The following is a 19,507-nucleotide window of genomic DNA, read 5'->3' on the forward strand; positions in this document are numbered from 1 at the left end:
GACAATGACTTTAAGTTAGCTACTATAAATATGTTCAAAGAATACAAGAGGCTGGGAGCATAGCTCAGAAGTAGAGCTTGTGCTTAGCATAGAAGTTTCTTGGTTCAATTCTCAAGGCAAAAAGAAAAAGGAAATCCTGTGGAAAGAATTTTTTAAAAGTATGTTAGTGATATCTCATCAAGTAGAGAAAGACAGAAAATATTAAAACAATAGAAATTCTAGAGTTGAAAACTAAAATACATGAAATAAAAAATCCACTGAAAGACTCAACAATGCATTTGATCTGGCAGAAGAAAGGGTTAATGTACTGGAAGATATTAGAATAGAGATTATGTAGTCTAACGAATAGAAAGAAAAAAGGAACAAAGCCTCAGAGACTTATGAGTTATCACTGAGTCCACCAGTATACATGTAGTGGAAATGCTAGGAGTAGAGATAGACAAAAGGTGTATTAGTCATCTTTCTGCTGCTGTAAAATATCTGAGATAAACAATTTTAAAGGAGGAAAGGTTTATTTTGGACCACAAATTTCAAAGGTTCCAGTCCATAGTCACTTGATTTCACCCTTTTGGGATCTGTCATGAGGCAGAACATCAAAGTGCAGGAGCATATGTCAGAGGAGGATGCTCATGTCGTGGTGGCCAGGTAGCAGAAAGAGGATGGAATCAAGGACAAAATATCCTCTTTGTGAACACACCCACAGTAACCTTTCTCCAATAAGTTTCCACCTCCAAAGTCTCCATGGCCTCTGGATAGCCCATTAAGTTTTGAATCCATCCATGAATTAATCTATTCATGAGGTAAATGCTCTCATGATTCAATCCCCCCACCCAATGTTTCTCCCCTCTGAACATTGCTGCTTGGAGATGAAGCCTTCAACGAATTATTGGTGGGCATCTAAGACCCAAATCATGACAAAGGAAATATTTTTAAAATTGTAAAAGTTCAAAGTTTCTTATTTCAATGAAAGAGATTAACCTACACATGCAAGAAACTCAACAAAATATTAAGTAGAAAAAACTTGAAAGTTAATCCTATTTCTAATGTCCCACTCTGCCTCCTCCTTAATTAGGATAGATGGGCTCCATACTGAGACACACTATAGTCAGAAATTAAAAACCAAGATTATCTGAAAGACAGAAACAAGAATTTACCACATATTACGGAACCTCAAGAGCAGCTGACTTTTCAGATTATACACTGCAAGTATTAAAGGAAAAGACTACAAATTCTTTTTTGGTGGAGTGCTGGGGATTTAACTCAAGGGCACTTTTGTGGTTGTTTCACCTGGTGTTTTCCTCCTTCTCTCCTATTGGATCTTTCATTGTGGCTCTTGCTCTGCTGCTCCTTTGTGTGCTGTGCCCACTGCCTTTGGTTGATTCCTTGCTTGTGTCCTCCCCACCTCTGCCTCCCCATTTGCTTCCTGGAAGCTGCAGGCACAACAGCCACTCATTGCAACCTAATTCTGCCTGGACAGGAATATGGGAAAGGAGCCTCTCATATCCTCCTGGACAAAGCTGCAAACCCAGTGCTTTCTAACTGCCATGCGAAACCACCTGCAGTAGAAAGAACCCAAGAGAGGCCACTGGTCCCTGAGCCTATACCCTGGGCTGGTTTGTGGATCAGCATAGATTCTTTCCACTGCACATCTTTTTTGGGCATCTGGGAGCCCCTGCGCTTGACTTCTGAGCAGAGGTCATTGTGGCCATGACGGTCATGGAATGGGAGGTGTGGCTACTGGACACTCTGGAAAGATCCTCAGGAGTGAGAAGGCCAAGAGAAGAGTCAGGTCTGCCTGGGTTTGACCACAGTTAGCAGGAGCCCCTAGAGCCTCCTCAGAGGAACTCACAGGCATCCCCAGAAGGTTGGAGAGCACACTGTGAGGTCCTCACAACCAGCAAGAGTGCTCCCTCCCCACCCACTCTACCTCTGAGCACAAAAGTGAGGAGGGCAGCATGGCAGCTGAGGAAGCAGATTGACTGCCCCACTCAAGGACTTCAAATGCCAAGTCTCTGCAGGCATTCTTCTTCTCAGCATCCTGATGCCAAGGCTCACAGCCCATGAGACCCTTACAGTAAGTAAGCACTCCCATCAGGAAGTCCACAATCTCATCCTAGTACAAAAAGAAGCCAGGCAGATGGGTCCTCCACCTGACAACAGGAACCACCAGACAGTGTGAAGCTAATGTGACTCCTCCATTGCTTCTGTTTCAGGTGTGCTGATGCTGCTCCCCATCTCACAGTGCCTGCAACAAAACCCAGCCTTCCAAACAGCCACAACAGAGAAGACCTGCAGCAGGTGCCTCTGTACAGACCCTCCACCCTTCTCCCACAGACCCTCTCTCTTACTGGTTCACCCTCCTTTCAGGTCGCCACTCTCCTTTGCTTATGATTTAGGCCTATCAGAAGCCCCCTTGGATACTCCCACACCATTCATCAAGCTGCTGCCAACAAGACTGAACCTCAATGACAATAGAAGAGGGCCTTGCTGAGAGAAATATGAGACAAGTGTTCACCTGAATACATCTGTCCACCATCCTTTGAGAAAACCCTTCTGATTTCTTCTTTGCCTTGCTTATTCTAAGAGAAAGAATGAAGAAAATATTTATAAAATATTCCATAGCATCCTATAAAAATAAGAATGGATTTTTCATCTGTCATTCTCTGCACCAATAAAACAGCATTTATTAGCCCTCGGGCAAGTGATGCAACCTTTCTTGAGCCTGTTTTCACATTGCAAAAAGGGAGAATCATAATACCTCATTCAGGTAGTCATGGGATTGAACAAAACAATCCATGTGGAAAACTAAGCATGGTGCCTGCTTCATCCCCTCCACAAATACCACACCTCAGTCAGAACAGGTGAAGTTCATCGCTACTGCTAGGACTCAATGAGACGTCACTTGGCCCAGCATCCAACCCTGAGGTTAATAGTTTAGCAGATGAAAGGGGGTCCTAGGCTAGTTCTACGGGAAAAGAGAAAATGACCATAGTTGACTGTATTCCCCACTTGAAAGCTAGCCTTAAAACCCCCGGCTTCTGATTGGGAATCCTGATAAAGAGAAAACCAGGTCCCCACATTTAGATGAAGACAGTGAGTGCCCAAATTTCTAAGCAAAGAAGACATTATTAGTGTTATCTGTCCAACACTCTCAGCACCATGCAGCCAGGTATGCAGCAACTCCTGTAATCCCAACTACTGAGGAGACAGAGCCTTAAGGTTGAAAGTCTAAGATCTAGCTCAGCAAATAGTGATACCCTGCATCAAGATTAAAAATTAAAAGTGCTGAAGATAAAGCTAAGTTGTGGAGCATCCCTGGGATCAATCCCCAGTACTGCAAAAAAAAAAAAAAAATAGAAAAAAAATGAGGCAAATGTTTAAGAATTCCAAAAGGTAACACTGAGGAACAGTAGGCCTAACTCCCTCTACTCCCTACAGCAAATCATGTCTTTCTCATGTAGATGAGAATATCTGAATTACTAAGAAAAACAATGTCAATAAAAGCCACACCCTCATTTTTAATATATTCCATGACACCATGACTAAAGCTGTCTATACTCCAGTATCATAAGAAAAGAACAGCCATGTCATTCCAAATTTTAGCTGTGTTTGTACTCCAAAATACATAAAAAAAGTTTTCATACAAATAATATCTACATTCATTCATCCTCAACAGGGCATATAATCCTCAACAGGGCATTTAAAAATGCAAACTCCAGTGAAAGTACATTGTCAAAAGCATAATTTTTACAGTGTCTCAAGGATCCTTCTCCCTATTACAAAGGGAAATCAGTGATTTCATTGTGGAGAACACTGAAGAAGACACCTTAACCACATGAGCAAGGGATTATCAGGGGTGATAAAACAAACCAACAGGAATTCTGTTATGGGAATCAATGAGAAAAGTCAAGAAGCATTTCTGCCAAAAACACATGTCTTCAATATAACCATGAAGAAAATGTCAAAAACCTAAACTGGGGGCAGTCTACAAAATAAATGGCCAGTCATTTTTGAAAGTGTCAACATCATAGTATGGTGGTGTACACTGGTAATCCCAGCAATTCAGGAGGCTGAGGCAACAAGTTTGAGTCCAGTCTAGGTAACTTAGAGAGTCCTTGTCTCAAAATAAAAAAACAATCAGGTGTGATGGCTCCCACCTTTAATTCCATTGGCTTGGGAGGCTGAGGCATGGGGATGTAAAGTTAAATGTGAGCCTCAACAACTTAGCAAAGCACTAAGCAATTCAGTGAGACCATGTCAAAAAAGCTTTTAAAAGGGGTGGGGGGCTGGAGATGTGGCTCAGTGATAATGTGTGCCTGGGTTAAATACCCACTACCAAAAATCAAATAAACTAAATAAAGACCAAAAAGGGCAAAGGTATAGCTCAGTGGTAGATTACCTCTTGGCTCATGGGGTAGGGATGCGGAGACTGAGGAAACATGGCAACCATAGTCACATGGAATCCTGGATTGATTCCAGGGCCAGAAATGGACATTTGGGAGACAACTGATGAAATCTGAATCTAATGCCACCATAGTGATGTTCATGTCCTGACTCTGAGAATTATCCTTCATTTATACAATATGCCAACATTTGAAAAATCCAGATTAGAGGTATATGGATTTTTCTTGTACCCAATTTTGCGACATTTTTTATAGGTATAAAATTAACTAAAAAATAACTGCTTACTGTTACCTGATTAATCAGATTAGCCTACAGTTACAGCAGCACCATACATCATTCCTCCAACACTCTGACAACCCCAAGGGGACCTTAACCATATGAGATCATCATCAGCTCCCCCAATGATCACCAAGCTGTTTTCTACACAGATCTTCTCCCAGAAGTCCTCCATGGCCTCAGGGTGACACTTCAGGGAATTCTGATCAAGAACAATGAGGACTGGAGTCTTCATATCCAAAAGGGGATCATCCACATACTATAAGGGGTATAGGGTTAGATCTGGCCACTTCACAATCATGCAGAACTGACCCAGCATGTATGAGGATGTGTTCCTGATGCCCCTGCCCCCACTCTCAATGACATCTGCCACCAGTTTCACCTTACTCTTACCCCTTGGGGGCCATACACAGTGAACAGAGGAAACCCAAGGCAGACAACAGCAGTGATATATTCCATGATTGACAGCTTTGGACAATGGCACAGTCTGTCTGCAGGAAGGTGACTTCAGTATGCCTCAGCCTACCCAGTGTCTAGGGAATTGGCAGACCCACCAGCCATTCCCTCCTCCCCTTCCTCTGTCCTAACACAAGGTGTGCTCTCCCATGAGAGCTACCATGAAGGGAAGTCAGGTCCTCAGATGGCACAGGATGGGAGGTTTCTTACTTCAACCTTGTCAACCTAGGCCGAGATTTCATCACTTTTCTCCACCAAGAGTTCATAAAACGGTAAAGGCATTGCCTTTCTCCCTTAAGTAGAATAGAATCTCTCTGCTCCAGACATCCCAGATTTTGTGGAACAGCTGCTGATTTCACTTCCCTGGGAGCAGGAGTCAGGTGGATGTGGTCTTCCTCTCTGGACTCTAGGTATCTACTCCACAAGACTGGACAGCACTGGGGCCCTGGACATGTCAGGCGCACTAAAACAAACTAGTGGATATACAATGTAAGACAAAGGAAAAACTCCTCAATATCTTATAAAGGGACAGAATATGAACACGGCATGAAATTCCAGAGCTATTGATTTGTGCCTATGAGATTTATTTTTTCAGTTGGGCAAATTAAATGGTACTTACATGTGGGAAAAATGTAATTCAGGAGTTGTTTTTTTTGATGTTGTTTTTTGAAATGCTGATTGATATACATAAATAAAAGATAATATATTGGGATTTCCTTCAAATTAACCTGAGAAAAAAAGGAAGCAGGAAGGGGAAAGATGAAGCAAGCCTACCATGAGTTGGTTACAGGTAAAGTTGGGAAAGGGACCCTGTGTTGTACTTACTAGCTTCTCTCTACTTTGGGTCCTGCTGAAAAATTTCCAAAATAAAGTAAAAAAAAAAAGCACTAAAGTTTGTTTTCTACAGTTTAAAATGCAATCATTAGGTAAGATCTAGCACTGGGCTTGAAACACAAGTCAAGGCCTTGATGGCCATCATTAGCAACCAGTACTGCCCCCAAGACACCTCCTAATAAGACAGAAACCACTTACCTGACAGGCTACCAAAGCTCCCATGTTCCAGCCAATCAAAATGATGGGTTTGTGTGGGAAATGGTGGTGAATCTTCACCGAAAGGGAAAGAAGACAGTCAGAAGGAGGCTCCAGACAGGTATAAACACCCCATCACACTGCGTGTACCAGGGTCACCTGGGGTGTGCCAGGGTCACCCGAGACAGGGTCATTCTCACCTCCAAATCTTTGCTTCTAACTGCCCCAATCATATGCTCAAGGCACTGCAGAAGGCCCACTCCACTGCCATTTTTTGGCAGATAGGTGGCGACAGGGATGACCTAAAGGAAGGAAGGGTGCCATGCCAAAGTGCTAGGTTCAAATCTCTCCATTCTACTTAACCTACTCTGAATCCCTCAACCTTGCAGCAAGTGGTATCTGAACACCAATTAAGAGTCACGGGATGCTCTACATTTCAAGTTCATCCATTTTTACACCTTCCTGTGTTTCTTCTCTTCCATCCTCCTAGATCTTATTCCCACGTGGAGACATCCTCTTGCCCCCAACAAACCTTGCCTAAGCAGCACAGCTGAGATTTCCAGAAGCGGTGGCGGCATGAGGTGGGAGATGCAGAGTTAGAGGGGCCTGAGGAGGTGATAAGAATCAGAGGAGAGCCAGGTAGTTTCATCTGCAAAGAGAAAATCCCACCTGGTGAGTGAGAGGTTCACCCGCAAGGATCAGGAGTGGCTTTTTTGGCTACTCACCCAACCCATGACCCATTGCTTACAGAATTATGTTAGGCACTAATAAACAAGTGGTTAAGGGAAAAGGTTACACCTTCCTCCAGCCAGGGCTACAGGCTACGAGTCAGAACATCTCACTTGCCACACTTAAACCTGAGCCCCTCAACTCACTGGCTTGTCATGAGGAAGCACCCTGCAACAGGGTCCCAGGGCCTTTTCAGCAACAGTGACAAGGCCTGAGTTCCTTTGGCCCCAGTCTTTGTGTTGGGCGACATAAGCATGCGGTCAATCAAGGTTGTGATCTAGAAAGACAAAGTTTGAGATGATTCTGTGTGTAGCAAAGGTACAAATAAGTGGCTGTGTGAAAAATAAGCTCCCAGCATGCAAAGACAGTGTGTATGCTCCTTTTGAAATCAATCTGGTAAAATGCATCTGGATCCTAAGTTTATCCCCATCCCTGTACCAAACAATTTCACTAGAGAACCTTCTAAAAGAAATTATTATTATTATCAATCCAGGTGTGGTGGAACACACCTGTATTCCCAGCACCTTGAGAGGTAGAGGCAGGAGGATTGCAAGTTCAAACCAGCCTCAGCAAATGAGTGAGGCCCTAAGCAACTGAGCAAGGAGAACCTGTCTCAAAAATTTAAAAAAGCCTGATGTGGCTCAGTGGTTAAGTGTCCCTTGGTTCAATTCCTGGTTCCAAAACAAGAAATTATATCAAAAATAATATATACCCAGTGACATATTATCTGTTAATAGCAATCAAAATACATAAACAATCTAAATGTATATGTTAGGGAGCAGTTAAATAATTTATCCACCTGACTGAATATCTAGGATTATTTTCTTTTTTTGGTACCATTTATTGAACTCAGGGATGCATAAAGACAGAGACACATCACCAATTTTTATTTTTTATTTTTATATGGTCTTACTGAAGTGGCTTGAAGCCTCAATAGTTGCTTGAGGCTGGCTTTGAACTCACAATCCTCCTGTTTCAGCCTCCCAAGCTGCTGGGATTACATGTATGTACCACCATGCCCAGCATGGGTTAATTTCAAATACATACTAGACAATATACAACCCCCAGAAATAATTAGTACCAGGCATGGTGGCCATGCTGTAATCACAATGATGTGAAGGATGATAAGCTTGAGGCCAGCCTGAGCTGTGAGACTCCATCTCAAAATATAAATAAATAAAATGCAGGTCAGTTTTACAGCATCGTTTGGTTCAATCCCTAGTACTGAGAGACAGAGAGAGACAGAAAGAGACAGAGAAAGAAAGGAACAAAAGAATTTTGCTAAAATTCTACATATAAAACAAAATATATACAGCACTATATATAAAAGGCTGTATGATGATATGAACATGCCAAATGTTCATAGAATTCCTGTGGAACTATGCATGACCTTTTCCTTATGTATTTCTGCATTTTCTAAAATTTGTAGTGACTATTTGCTGAAAAAAAAATGTGTATATATATATATATATATATATATATATATATATATATATATATATATATATATATTTTCTGGGCTGGTATTTTGGCTCAGTTGCATAGCACTTGCCTTGCACATATGAGGCCCTGGGTTCAATCCTTAGGACTCCATAAAAACAAATAACCAAAATAAAGAATTTCTATCCTTATATAAATAAGAAAATTTAAATAAACCCTGCATTTTTTCTAAAGTACAGCCTTCAAGTGAGTGTGGCTTGTTAATGAAGCCTACTATTATGTTCTAAAAACATATCCAACAATAGTGTATATATCATTAATTATACCATATCCTGTTCTTTTACTGTCCAACAAGATGTGACCTTGCAGATGTATAAATATGAGTTTCAAATACCCTGATGCTTACACTCCAAAGGAGTATCTGTGTGAATTCCACACTGCCCACAGAGGTCAAAGTGATCTCAGGGAAAGGAAAAGGTATTTACATGTTAGAGATTCTTTTCAGAGAGAAAGAAAAAAAGGATTTTAAAGATTGGAGAATGAAAAGTATCAAGGTCTGATGGAGGTTGTTAGACTTCAGAGGGAGCAGGAAGATAAAATCCAGTAATGACATAAGCCAGGGGCTGTCAGGCCATGAGTCCTCTGGATTTTAGGCCCTGCACCTCATTATGGAGATGGCACAAAGACATTACAGCAGATCAAATGTAAAAACAAGACATTGTCTCCTATTTTTATTAGCATACCTACTAGCCATGCCCTCCAAACTGACCACGTAAAGACTTTACCCAACCCCATGTCTGAATGCATCACAGAGACTGGTGGCCCCCAGCACAGGGCAGACACCAACCATAGCCTTACCTTCCCTTTCAGTGTCTGCAAAGCATCCATGTAGGCAGCCAGCATGGGCAGACTCAAGGTCTCCATCAGGGTCGTGTGCAGCCACTGGATCATCTTGGTGTCCCAACTCTCACTGGTCAGGGCCTGCCGCACCCGCCTTGCACACTTGTCCACAGCGACAGGATGCAGCAATGGCTCATTACAAGCCTGAAAAATACAAGAAGAAGGAACAAGAGTTCCACATAGTTACCAGATAGGAGGTAGGTAGAAATCAGTCAGTCATAGAGGCCTGAACTAGGAAGAGCCCACATTGGCAGATTTTTGATTTCTTACCCCTTCGTTGGCCAAGCGGTCAAGTTGGTCAGACTGCAGGGCTTTGAGGATCTTGTTGAATAGTGTGTTCTTGGCCACTGTCCAGTCAGTCCTAAAGGGAATATCTGAGAAATTAAGGACGTACCCTAGGGATATTACTCATGTATGCACAACATTTAAGGAAAATTCTGTAATCTTTTTTGATTCCCTTCTGAAAGAGTATAACTTGACACAAGATTCTGTTCCCAATCCTGGAAATGAATCATCTCAGCAAACATTTGTATATTCTCACGTACAAGTCAACACCAGTCAAAGATGAAGTCTTTTAGTGCTACCAAAGATAATTATTTATCTAATAGCTAAAATACACTAGCAAATGAAGATAGGGTACCAGCATATAGAGAAATTTGAATTGCATAGGTTGTACATTTCACAAAACCTGCAACAGCAAAGCGTTTCAGTATACCAAAACCTTAGACTATGGTAAGAATTCTACTTAAATTAGCTTTAAAAACAAAAATATGACAGATATGTGACTATTCTCCTGGTCTCAATTCTACCCTACAGTAATTTCTTTCCCTTTTCCATGCTTCTTAATTTTTCCAATATGCCACAAAATTAGTAAACTTATATCTTATATAAGTTAACTTATCCCAGTATATGACACCACCATACACATGACCAGCTGCTTACTGACAACTTTTTCTGTCCTCCAAATCAGCAGTAAACTGCAATCAGGAATCTACCCTACAGTTCTTAAGCCCACATCAATGCACCCAGACAGAATTGTGGATCCTGTTAACCTGCCCATCAACCCACTCCTGGCAACCTGAATTAGGTACTCTAATTCAGACTAGGAAGCCTCCTAAAGATATGAAAACAAAGGCAATAGAAGAAAACCAATCAGAGCCAGGTACTGTGGTGCACACCTGTAATCCCAGCAGCTTGGGAAGCTGATATAGGAGGATTGTGAGTTCAAAGCCAGCCTCAGCAACAGTGAGGCACTAAACAACTTTTGACACCATATTTCTAAATAAAAAAATAATAATAGGTCTGGAGATGTGGCTTAGTGGTCAAATTCAATTCCCAGGACCAAAACAAAACAAAAAGAACCCACAAAAATACCAACTCAGTAATATTTGTTTACTGACTCTCCCTGTCATTAGGAAAATACTACTCAATATTTTTTTTAAATATAAGTGATTGCTAGACCCAAACAAGATTTATATCAAGGTAGTGTTTCTTATCAGTAAAAAATAAAGTCAAAAAATAGGTCTGAGATAACCACTAGCAAGGTAGAAAATAGTAATCAATCTACCTAGCCATATGCCTATTTCAGATTCAGGTCTTTCTAAGAATGAAATAAGAAAACATCTAAAAAACCTAGAAGACAAAAAAGGAAGATAAATGTAGCTATATGAAAATTTCAAACCTCTGTAAAAGGGAACAAGAATTATAAAGTTAAAACATAGTGGGAAAATGCAACTGCATTGAAATAAGATAGATACTCCAGAGCTGGGTGTCATGGCAACACACCTGTAATCCCAGCAGCTAGAGAGGCTGAGGCAGGAGGATCATGAGTTCAAAGCTAGCCACAGCAATGGTGATGTGAAGAACATCTCCCTAAATAAAATACAAAATAGAACTGGGGATATGACTCAGTGCTTTACTGCCCCTGAGTTCAATCCCTAGTACCAAAAAAGTAAGAAACAAAGATACACAGAGGCCAATGTGGTGACACCTGTACTCCCAGCATTAGGGAGGCTGAGTGAGTCAGGAGGATCTAAAGATCAAAGTCAGCCTTAGCAACATAGGAAGACCTGTCACAAATAAAAAACAATGGCCCTGCTTAGGGGGGTTAAAACTCCAGAACAAAAAGGCTCCAGAAAATTAATACAATAAGAAGTAAAAGCATTCAGGCTGGGGCCATAGCTCAGTGACAGAGCACTTGCCTAGCATGTGTGAGGCACCAGGTTTTTCCTTAGCACAACATAACAAAAAACAAATAAAAATAAAGCCATGCTGTCCATCTACAATTACAAAAATTCTTTTAAATAGAGTAAAGTATTAATCTGGGTGTGGTGGTTCATGCCTGTAATCCCAGTAGCTTGGGAGGCTGAGGCAGGAGGATCATGAGTTCAAAGCCAGCTTCATCAAAAGTGAAGTGCTAAGCAGCCACTTTGTCAAACAGTATGGCAGTTTCTCAGAAGTTAAGTGCAGAGTTCATATACATATGATCCAGCAATTCCATTCCTAGGTACTTTACACATACATTCACACAAAAACTTGTACACAGGGCCTGCTGAGGTAGCTCAGTAGATCCCTTGGCTAGCATGCCCAAGGCCTGGTTTCAATCCCCAGCAAAACACACACATACACACACACACACACACACACACAAACAATTGTACACAAATGTTCACAGCATCATTTTTATAACAGCCAAAGCAGAAACAACCTAAATGTCCATCAGTGATCAGTGGACAAATAAAATATGGATTATCTAATCAATGGAATGTCAATCAAAAGAATGGAGTGATGTAACATGGCCTAATAAGCATGACCTTTGGAAACATTCCACCAAGCACAAGCCAAACCACCCACCATGGAGAACATGCAACTCACAATCCCATACACTCAAGTCCGAAAGAGGCAAATCTATGTCAAACAGTGCACTGGTGGCTTCCAGGGATGAGTGGAGTCAGGAGAAATGGTGATTGACTGATAATAGGAATAGAGTTTCTTATTGAGGTGATGAAATATTTCATCAAATACACTAGGGTGTTGGGGGAATAACTCTGAATTTACACTAAAAAGCACTGGCAGTACACATAAACTGGTAAATTACAGGGTGTGTAAATAAACCTCAATAAAGTTGTTATATAAAAGGGAAATGTTTGCTAAACAAACAGAAAAATGGAGGAATGCTGATTCTGTTGGAGGCAGGGGCAGGGAAACAAAACTAGCCAGCAAATTCAGGAAAATGAATGTAAGTATCTCTCAAAACCAGAGATTGCAAATCTTTGTTTGTATATTTGTTTGTTCGAGAATAGTGGGGATTATACCTGAGAGCTCATGCCTGCTGGGACATATTCTAGTACTGACTTGTACTCTCAACACTTTCTTTTTAAATTTTAGGACAGAGTCTAATTAGCACAATGCTGATCTCAAACATGTAGACCTCCTGTCTCAGCCTCCCTAGTAGCTCATGTTACAGACATGCCACCACACCCAGGTTTAAATCTATTTTTAAAGCCACTCAAAATATCTCTTGGATTTTCATGTGATTCTAAAACATTTGCACTCTACTAGCTATAGACCACAAAAATGTAAAATCATACAAATGTACATTTAATTTTCGGTAGTCTGGGTGAGCCCTATATTGTAATGCAAGCTACAGAACTAGCCACACCCATCAAATTAAATTAATTTTTTTTATTCCACTAACTTTTTTAAAGAGAGGATTCTTAGCTAGGCACAGTAGTGCACACCTGTAATCTCAGCAATTCAGGAGAATCACAAATTAGAGGCAAGTCTCAGCAATATAAACCATTTTCCCCAGGTTAGTGTCAAACTCCTGGGCTCAAGCAATCCTCCATGGATTATGTTGAGCTCTGAAAAAACACTCTGCCTATATGCCTACTGTATGCCAGGCAATGCCATAGGGAGGCTGAGATGGCAGAGATGCAGGCCCTACTCTCAATGAGCTCAGAGCACAGCAAGCTGACAGTAATGAGACAGAGTTAGGAGAAAATTCCCATTTATGTAGCTACAATAAATGTCTCGTTAAAGAGGATGAAAAAAATTATTATAGGATAGTGACATTAACCCATTCCTCTGAGAAGTGGCCTACTATTGACATGCTCCTCCCAGTGCTCTGGTGGAGGAGAGGCATCTGCATCAGGCCTGTCAAAGATGATGTGTCCTTCACACTCATTCATCATGCAGCACACTTTCTGGTTGTCATAGAGTTGCATGGGAGATGATGTGACCATCTTCACATCTATTGGGACATCTGATTCTATGTAAACAGGTGAGGAAATGAGACAAGTCTACAAATACTGCAAACAACACCATGGTTAACAATCACCTGGTTACCAAAAAAATGTCTCTTCAACATAGTCTAATTTACATTGCATAAGCACATTTTAGCCACAAAAATTTTTGATCCTAAGTCATCTTTCTCACATTTTTCTAGATCTCTTCCCTCTCTGTGGTATGTGCTGAAGGAATATAAAACCTGCTAAAAGTTTAAAAAGTGACCAGTAGCTTTTATAAAGAAAGATATATTCCTTAAGCAAATAATTAATTATATAAAGGTAATTATTATTACAAATACAGAAGCTATAAGCCACAGGCGACTACATAAATAAATTGAAATTAAATAGTGTCAATAAATTTAAAATCCAGTTCCTAATCACACAAGACACATTTCTAATGCTCAGCAGACTGGCCACCAGATCAGACCACACAAGATTAGAGCATTTCTATAACTGCAGAGTTCTGTTGAATAGCACTGGTCTAGAGTTTTAAATGATTCACTAATAAATCAACTTGTACTTAACTATATGATTGTAAAAGTCTGTGATTATCTAGAATCACCTGTTATGCAGAAAGCTTCTATCTAACTCATTTTGTGCAGTGCCTACAACTAAAATGAATATAAATGGATCATTGAAGGATCTTTCACATTTTAAAATTATGCTAATAGAATTTTAGTACCATGGGGATCCTTCCCCAACACCTTAGGTACACTGTACAATCTTTGTTGCCTGAAATACCATGCAAATCAATTGGGTCTACTAGCTATCTCCTCAACACCATATTAAATTTTTGACCTCGATGATCTCACTGCACCCATTTCCAATGACTGGAATAATCACATCATTATTAAATGAAGTGAATAACTGTGCAGTAGATTTGGTAGTGGGAATAAGAGCTGATTGATTATCAGATCAGAAACTGAGTGAAAACTTGTGGACATTGGTGCCTACAAGAATACTCTTGATTTTGGCATCTCAAACCTATACTCCCTAGGTCTCCCCAATTCATGGTACCATCCAGCTACTCAAGCCAAAGATCTAAGAGGGATCCTATTTGAACCTTTTCCTTTATACTGTTCCCATCCCTTTCCAGACTATCATGATGTCTAGCTCATCTCAAGCTACTGCAGAGACCTCACTGCTGGTATTCTTAACCCCACTCTTATACTATAATCTACTTTTTAAAAATCCACAGTGATCCTCTAAAAATACAAATTGGATCCCTAGCTTAAAATTCTCCAATGACTTCATACCTCTCATAATCAACTGAGATTTCTTCTGCCAACCTCTGTCTACCTCCTACTTATAGCCCACCTGCCACCATATTCCAGTCACAATGGCCCAAAATTATTTCCTGCAATATGCCAAATTCCAATTTTCAGGGTCTATGTATGGCAACACGGTTTATATGAGGAAATAATTTTCTAACTACCAACAAAATGAACTCTACAGGACCTCACTGTCACAAAGTGACACTGCTAGTGTCACTGAGGCAGGAGGATTAAAATTTCAAGCCAAACCATAGCAACTCAGGAAGACCCTGTTACAAATTTTTCAAAAAGTGTGGGAGATGTACCTCAGTGCTTGACTAACATGCACAAGGCTCTGGGTTCAATCCTCAGAACCTCAAAAATAAAGTAATATAACGAGGCTGCGGCTGAAGCTCAGCAGTAGCAACCTTGCCTGGCATATGTGAGGCCCTGGGTTCAGTTCTCAGCACTGTATATAAATAAATAAAATAAAGGTCTATCAACTACTAAAAAAAGAAAAAAAATAATTAAAAAATAATATAATGGGGTATGAATCCAGGAGTTTCAATGTCAGCAAGAAGCTTTACATAACAAAAAGGAAAAGATTTCAAATGCTTTTTATAGGAGCTTTTCAGTTATGCCTTAGGAGAGAGGCATCAAGCTTACACTTTTAGCACAGTGGTCCATGTCTATAGACAGCCCCAGGAGGGTCACTGGGGTGCAAGACTTGGAGAGTAACCTGGGCAACATAGAATTGAGTACTCCCCTTTCATTGAAACAAAAACAAAAACAAACCAAAAATAACAAAAGACAACCTGAATCAAATGTTAAGGATGCCAGGAACCATGGTGCATGCATATAATCCTTGGAGCTCCTGAGGTTGCTGCAGAAGGATAACAACCTCAAATCCAGCCTCAGCAAATTACCAAGGCCCTACACAACTTAGAAAGACCTGTCTCTAAATAATTTTTTTTAAAAAATGGGCTGGGCATGTGGTTCAGTGGTGGAGTGCCCCTGGTTCAATACCCAGTACCAAAAACAACAACAACAACATCAACAGCAAAGATTATGCTAGATATTCCCTAAAGTCACAGGTCCTATGTCTTATACAACAAAAATTTCTAAAATCATTGGGAAATGAATCACAAATCACAATTCTATGTGTATTTAAAACACATCATGGATTGCTATGTTTGGAGCCTGAGTTCAATCCCCAACACTGCAAAATAAAAGGAAAAAAATTTAAAAAACACATCATGGTCTCTCTAATTCATTAAGAATCAAAGGTGGAGTGAAGTAGAATCCATAGGGCAAAATAGAAGGCAAAATAAAAGATTTCTATCTCCAAACAAACTAAAGCCTCTGCTTAAGGAAAGATTGAAATTAGGTAAAATTATAAAAAGTGTCCAAGAGATTAGGATGTCTGCTTTTCTAACTTTTCTCAGGAAAATTATTCAGTGCAAATGTGGATACCGAGGTCTGATATTTGTATATGCTTAACAGAAACGCACAAATTAATCATCCAACCTTCCCATATAAGTACCCACCAATCATTCCTCCAAAAATCCACTCTAATCCCCACCTGCTCAGTTCCGGCAATAGTAGCCTTTAGGAAAGAATTCCAAACTCACATGGTATTCTTGTGATGCCTCAGGGGAGTGACAAAGAGCATGCAGGTGGGGTGGACACGACTGGCATCTGGGTGAGCACTACATGGCTTTGCATAGCTATGGTCCAGAAAAAAAACAGGTCCTCTGGAGGAGGAAGGGCATCTGCCTGAAGCCTGGCAAAGATGACATGCCAGTTGTACTCATTCATAACACTGTACACCTTGTTGTCATAGAGTGGCATGGGAGTCATCGTGACCATCTCCACATCTATTGGGACATCTCATTCACTGTAAACAGGTGAGGAAATGGGACAAGCCCCACACATACTGAATACAACACCATAGTTAATAATCATCTAGTTACCCAAAAATGTCTTTTATATTGAATAAGTACCTTATCACCACATAACAATTATCCTAATTCATCTTTCTCATCTTTCTCTCTAGATTTCTGCCCTTTCTGTGGTGACCAACATCTTTGTTAAGAAAGACAAATAATACTGGTTGCAGTGGCCCATTCCTGTAATCCCAGTGGCTCGGGAGGCTAAGGCAGGATAATCACAATTTCATAGCCAACCTCAACAAAATTGAGAAACTAAGCAACTCAGTGAGACCATGTCTCTAAATAAAATACAAAATAAAGCTAGGGATGTGGCTCAGAAATTGCATGCTCCTGAATTCAATCCCTGGTTACCAAAAAAAAAAAAAAAAAGACTCAATTGTGGGTGTGAAGTGGAATCAAAAGAGGAAAAACACAAGATCTCTAGCTCCCAAAAAAACTAAAGCCTGTGCTTAAGGAAAGATTAAAAGTAGATAAAATAAAAAAAACAGTCTCCAAAATACTGTAGTTAAGGGCATCATTTGATCATCAGAGTAGTACATATCAACAAGTCTCAAAATGTAAGAAATAAGACTGCCTTAAAGTTCAAAACAATTGCCAACAGGTTTATTTAAGCCAATATAATTGTATCTCCTATCAAATAATAATATCATGAAAGCTGCTTGCCCTATAATACAGATTGGCTGAAAATATTAGACTAAGAAGGTTTTAGATTAACCTATGGGTGGAAGTTCTGTCACATTGAGAAAGCAATGTCTTGGGAATTTGCTCCTAACATTTATGTGTGAGGTCAGCAAATGCAAAATGACTGTTGTTGTCACTGTCAAGCAAACCACAGCACTACATCAAAGTGACACAGGTCTAACCCTGTATGACAATTATTTATTAATTAATTAATTTATTTATATATAGTACTGGGGATTCAACCCAGGGACCCTTACCATTGAGCTACAATCCAGCCCTTTTTATGTTGAGACAGGTTCTCTCTAAATTGTGGAGGTTGACCTTGAAATTGCTACCTCCCAAATTGCTGGGATTACAGGCATGTGAAATCATACATGGCCTGTGTGGCAATCTTTTTTTCTGTTACCAGGCATTGAACCCAATAGGTACTTACTCACTCATCAATATCTCCAGTCCATTTTTTATTCTTTCTTTAGGGTCTTGCTATGTTGCTGAGGCTGGCTTTAGACTCACAATCCTCCTTCCTCAGCATCAAGAGCCACTGGGATTACAGGCACATTTCAACGTGTTCTGCTGTATGTGGCAATCTTTTAAAATCAACATCTCAGCATTTATTTTCATCAATTTAATCCTTTTCAATTTCGTTTTCCATATATAAGACTTATCTAAGTGGGCACCCTTGTCTATTTTACTTTACATGTCTTGCTTTTCTAACTTTTCTTAGGAGAAGTCTTCAATGCAAATGTCCACATTTAGGCCTGATATTTGATGCCCAAATTAACATCCAACCTTCCCACACAGCACCCTCCCAGTCATCCCCATGAAAGTACTTACTTCCCAGTTCTAGCAGTAGTAGCCTTTAGGAAAGAAACCCAAACTCACATGGTATCCTGGTGCTGCTTCAGGGGAGTAACAAAGATCATGCAGGTGGGGTGGGCACTACTGGCATCTGGTTTGGCATTCCATGGCTTGGCATAGCTGTGGTCCAGAAAAACTGGGTCCCAATCTCTTTCATGCACTGAAAGCTGGAAGAATAGTGAGGCGCCCATGGGACAAGCTGAATTCTATAAGTTCCTCTGCCCACCCCTGTGGGTCCTCTCAGTAAAGCAGCAGCAACTCAAGGCATGGGTATCTGCATCCCAGTCACCTGCAGCAAAAAGTGTCCATTTAAGTGAATTGGAATATTCTAAATTTCTCCAAACATAGATTATTTAATGGGAGTCAACATGACCTGCTACAGATCCTACTGCCCACATATTCTACAGAACATCTTTGCCCATGCAGGGAGGGCTCCTGACATCCCAGAACCACCAGAAAAAGAGTGTTGGTTCCAGGACATCCTCCATACTCCATCTCTACAGAAAACTGGAGCACTGACTGCCTCCATGGTTCACGAAGACTTGCCCTGGGCTGGCAGTGAACTTACTGGGCTAGCACCACACTTTCTACGTGGGCAGGAAGGAATCTGGCCATCAACAGGTATCACAAACATGAGTTCCACAGAAGTCAATGGTCTCATGTTTCCATTCTGTAAAGCAAACACAGGCACCCCTATAGCAAGCCGCACCACGTGGGCCACCACCAGGAATTTAACCACAGCTTGGGTTGCCTCTCCTCCTCCTGACCGTTTTGCAGTGACTGCGGGATACTCTGAAGTCTTGGAAAGACAACAAGGCATGCTCCCCTGAGGCAGTGTGGACCAAGCGTTGCCAGGGAGCCCTTTCTCCAGGCCGAGTGGAGCCCCCAGCAAACCGTCCCCGACTCAGGCACCCTTGGGGTTCCCGCCACCAAACCTGGAGAGGGTCCCTCCTGGAGGCAAGGCTTGTGATCCCTGTGGAAGGCTGTGGCCGAGGTTCCAGGGTGCAAGCAGCTTGGCCAAGTTTGCTGTGGGTTCACGATGAGGAGGAGCCACCTGGATCGGCCTTGTGTCATTGTGACCCCAGCCACCCGTCGCAGACCCCGTATGCACGTCCTGCCTTGAGTGGGGCCGCGACTATGGATCCTTCCCCAGGTCCAGCCTGCAGTTGACCTGTAGTAGTCGGGCAACTAGCGCTTCTGAGCTGGGTTCTAGTGAGCTTACAGGGTACCGCCTCCACGC

At 41.2% G+C, this 19,507-nt stretch overlaps 1 protein-coding gene across 1 annotated transcript in view; it reads right to left on the reverse strand.

The window, feature by feature from the left end:
* The window catches only part of LOC143388949 (KAT8 regulatory NSL complex subunit 3-like), a 68,457-nt gene extending 49,963 nt beyond the window's left edge, over positions 1-18,494 (reverse strand). The window contains 15 exon segments of the mRNA XM_076842359.1: positions 1,605-1,673; positions 1,676-1,757; positions 1,928-2,113; positions 2,516-2,579; positions 4,773-4,939; positions 5,074-5,148; positions 6,169-6,240; positions 6,366-6,467; positions 6,698-6,814; positions 7,041-7,060; positions 7,063-7,171; positions 9,193-9,378; positions 9,505-9,608; positions 13,337-13,508; positions 18,294-18,494. Coding sequence (XP_076698474.1) covers positions 1,605-1,673; positions 1,676-1,757; positions 1,928-2,113; positions 2,516-2,579; positions 4,773-4,939; positions 5,074-5,148; positions 6,169-6,240; positions 6,366-6,467; positions 6,698-6,814; positions 7,041-7,060; positions 7,063-7,171; positions 9,193-9,378; positions 9,505-9,608; positions 13,337-13,508; positions 18,294-18,458 — 1,690 coding nt within the window. The 5' untranslated portion in view covers positions 18,459-18,494.
* Positions 18,495-19,507: the final 1,013 nt, after the last annotated feature.

Source organism: Callospermophilus lateralis, unplaced genomic scaffold (assembly GCF_048772815.1).
Source record: "Callospermophilus lateralis isolate mCalLat2 unplaced genomic scaffold, mCalLat2.hap1 Scaffold_45, whole genome shotgun sequence".
NCBI classification, from domain to species: domain Eukaryota; kingdom Metazoa; phylum Chordata; class Mammalia; order Rodentia; family Sciuridae; genus Callospermophilus; species Callospermophilus lateralis.